This window comes from Bidens hawaiensis, unplaced genomic scaffold (genome assembly GCF_021521415.1).
Source record: "Bidens hawaiensis isolate Kalapana, Puna unplaced genomic scaffold, B.hawaiensis_p1.1 tig00031109_1, whole genome shotgun sequence".
Classification (NCBI taxonomy): Eukaryota; Viridiplantae; Streptophyta; class Magnoliopsida; order Asterales; family Asteraceae; genus Bidens; species Bidens hawaiensis.
The window spans coordinates 202355-205362 of NW_027495213.1; the positions used below are offsets into that span (position 1 = coordinate 202355).

At 37.9% G+C, this 3008-nt stretch overlaps 2 protein-coding genes across 2 annotated transcripts; both read right to left on the reverse strand.

The window, feature by feature from the left end:
- Positions 1-444: 444 nt before the first annotated feature.
- LOC143581602 (uncharacterized) lies at positions 445-1260 on the reverse strand. Its single transcript, XM_077064356.1, has 2 exons — positions 1073-1260; positions 445-987 (listed from the first exon to the last, which is right to left on the reverse strand). Exons 1-2 carry the CDS (start codon positions 1247-1249, stop codon positions 511-513), a joined length of 654 nt encoding a protein of 217 aa, XP_076920471.1. The 5' UTR covers positions 1250-1260; the 3' UTR covers positions 445-510.
- A 356-nt stretch (positions 1261-1616) lies between these two features.
- LOC143581593 (putative FBD-associated F-box protein At5g53635) lies at positions 1617-2324 on the reverse strand. Its single transcript, XM_077064350.1, has one exon. The coding sequence runs from the start codon at positions 2322-2324 to the stop codon at positions 1617-1619; it is 708 nt and encodes a 235-aa protein (XP_076920465.1).
- Between the last annotated feature and the right edge of the window lie 684 nt (positions 2325-3008).

Genomic DNA, 3008 nt, shown 5'->3' on the forward strand with positions numbered 1-3008 from the left:
CTGGGTTCAAATTGCTTGCTTTTTAAAATAATCTTAATAGTTTCATCTAGTTACTTCATGATACAGAATCTTTTGATGGCAGTGCCTTGCACTCCATTTTGGAAGCCTTAAATTACTCATCTAACAATCATTGCTGGTGTAACTGGTTCTAGCCCGAGAGGGAGAAAAACGCAAAAAGGCCACAAACCTTAACTGAAGGCCGTTTGATATGACATTCATTGAAGGTTTATGACTTCCGGTGACAGTTGATGTTGGTTGTCACCCGGTTTAGGCGGTCCATACCGAGTACATTCTTTCTATACAACATGCTTACGACAAACATGTTGCGTACCATAAAGTATTCCGTGCTGTCTAGTAGTTTGCATTGACTCTGTAAATCCTCACTATAAACAGTAGAAAGCATCAAAATTCTGCATGATAGTTTAAGTCCTTGAGGATAAGAAAGCCAGAAAACAAGACACGGGCGTTTGGCCTTTTTAGCACTTCTGAAAATCAAAAACTTACAACTTGCTAAGAAGACGAAATAGATGTTGTAGCAAGATCATTAAAGCAGTCACTAAAATGGATTTGCGGGATTTTCGTATGATATAATATTTTCTTCTCCACAGTGTCAACCTCTGCACAAAGAGAGGAAAAACATGCCTGCAACTCATCTGTCTTTGAATTAGGGAGGTCTTTCAGTAATAGTACATCTTCAATGTCACGCAACCGCGAGATAATGTAAGAAGTCCTTCTCCCTCGGTCAATCTGTACTCCCACATCTTCCCAATAGCTCTTCATCTGCTCCATTTTCCTCTCAAAGTGCAGCTGCACCTTCTCCAATGGTGACTTCCCTTGATCATGTGCATCTGCCTCCACTGGTTGATCCCTATGAGTCTCAATGTTAGCTTTCTCCCGTTCTAACATCACCTGTAAATCTACCATAAGCTTCTGTGCTGCTGCAGCATTCGCTAAAGCTCGAGCCTTCTGCTTCTTTTCCTTGATTTCCTAGAATTTATTGAAGATTTTAAAAACTCCACGAAACCATTCACAAGTCAAATACATCGTTTTCAAAACAGATATGACATACTACCTCATATGAGATCAATGTGAAGGTGGCACCTGGAGAACCATCAAGCAAATAGTTTATGACTTTAGTAGATAAATTTACTCTCTCATGTGTTTCATCATCCAAGGGTACGTAATCTGGATAAACCTTTAAACTCTTCAGGTTACAAAACGGAGAAGGTTGAGGTGAAATTCGCTCCATGCATGAAATAAGAGGCTGCACAAACAGAAACATGCTTGTTAAAATTCACAAGAAAACATAATTTGTTTTTCTAGATCGTTTTTATTTTTAGGATTTCCGTCATGAAAATTTTAAACCTGCACCAAAATACCTCAAGGAACTCCAGATTAAGCTTAAGAAATTTGGCATTGCGGAGTTGATGAAGCAGGCGAGCGATTTTATAAGGCCTCCACACGTCTGGAGAACGAATGCAAAGACCCACCTTCTCCAAAGAAGGCAAATCTGTCGAGAACTTCAAAAGACATGAACCATGAAAGAGCAAGGAGGCCAGGTTGGATGCAGTAATCTGATGCTTGCCATGGCAATAGCTTATAGTAAGACTCCTGAGTTAAGGTGCAACCACATTGACAGCATCCAGAGTCCAATGTCCATTCTCAAGTATGAGATTAGAAATTCGAGGATGGCAAAGAGTCAAACTGCGTGATTTCAATACCATAAAGTGACTTAGAGTGAGATTCTTTAAGTTTACACACTTGGAGACAGGACCAGCATCATTGTCCTCATAAAACATGACGTAATCAAGATGCAATGTTGTTAGAGCCGGGAGCTCCAAAGCTGACGCAAGAACAATGGAATATGCATCAAGGAAGCCGGTATCAGACCCAGTCAAGCTGAGATATCTAAGGGACTGCGAACGAAAGAGCTGAGAAAGAGGTAAATCAATCTTCTCATCGAACAGGCATGTAACAGTTAGCTGCTGGACATTGTGAGAGAATACGTATTCAAGAACTCTTTTGAGCAACGCGTGACTAAACGTCCCCGGAACGAAACATAGGTCGACTGAATACATATCTATTTGATCATTGCGGGCGGCGAATACATGGTTAAAAAACTCGGAGAAGCGAGGAACGTGATGAGTTGAGAGGTTGAGATATGGCATTGAAGTCCAGATAGACCTCCATCTAGAAGACAAAGAACTGGTTTGGATAGCTGATTTAATGCTAGTAAAAGAGAGGATTTTATGTATAAGATCAAGGGGCAACATGCTTAGCCTATCGTTCATGATTTTAGGTAACTTACAATGCCCAGATTCCATTCTATTCAAGGGTTCTGTTGGGCTACATCAACAACAATAATATTATACTAATCAATTAGTAATTCCATAAATGCAAGGAACAGACCTTTGATGCACAAACGTACTCCGAATGGAAATTGGGTGTGGTGCCGAATAAGCAGGTAACAGCCGGCAGTGGTGCATTTTAGGGTTCCTTTTTTTTCCCCCAAAATCAAAATCTAATATAATCATCAATTATGTTATAATTGTATTTTATTACTAGGTTATTAACCCGTGTACAACACGGGGTGAGAATATTGAAATTTTCGAACAAACACATGTTATTCGAAGGACAACATAAATTATTATATGTTATTCGGGAACACAACATATATTAAGTTGTGATTAATATTCAACGAAAACAAATGATTGTGAAATATAAAGATAAACCCAAATAACATTCAAATTACAATATTTGAAAACATAATTAAAATTTAAAAATGTAAAATTCATAAGCTACTAAGAAGACTTCCTTATAAACCATATTTATTCTTTATTTGTAACTTTATCTTCCTTGTTTAATATAAGAATTTTAACATTACTCTTCGTTGTTAATAAATCTACATAGAATTGTCTATGTATAAACACCCAGTCTCTGAGATATATGTCAACTCTTGCTAGAGATTGACATTGACTTTTGTTAATTGTTATTGCAAAACAGACTAC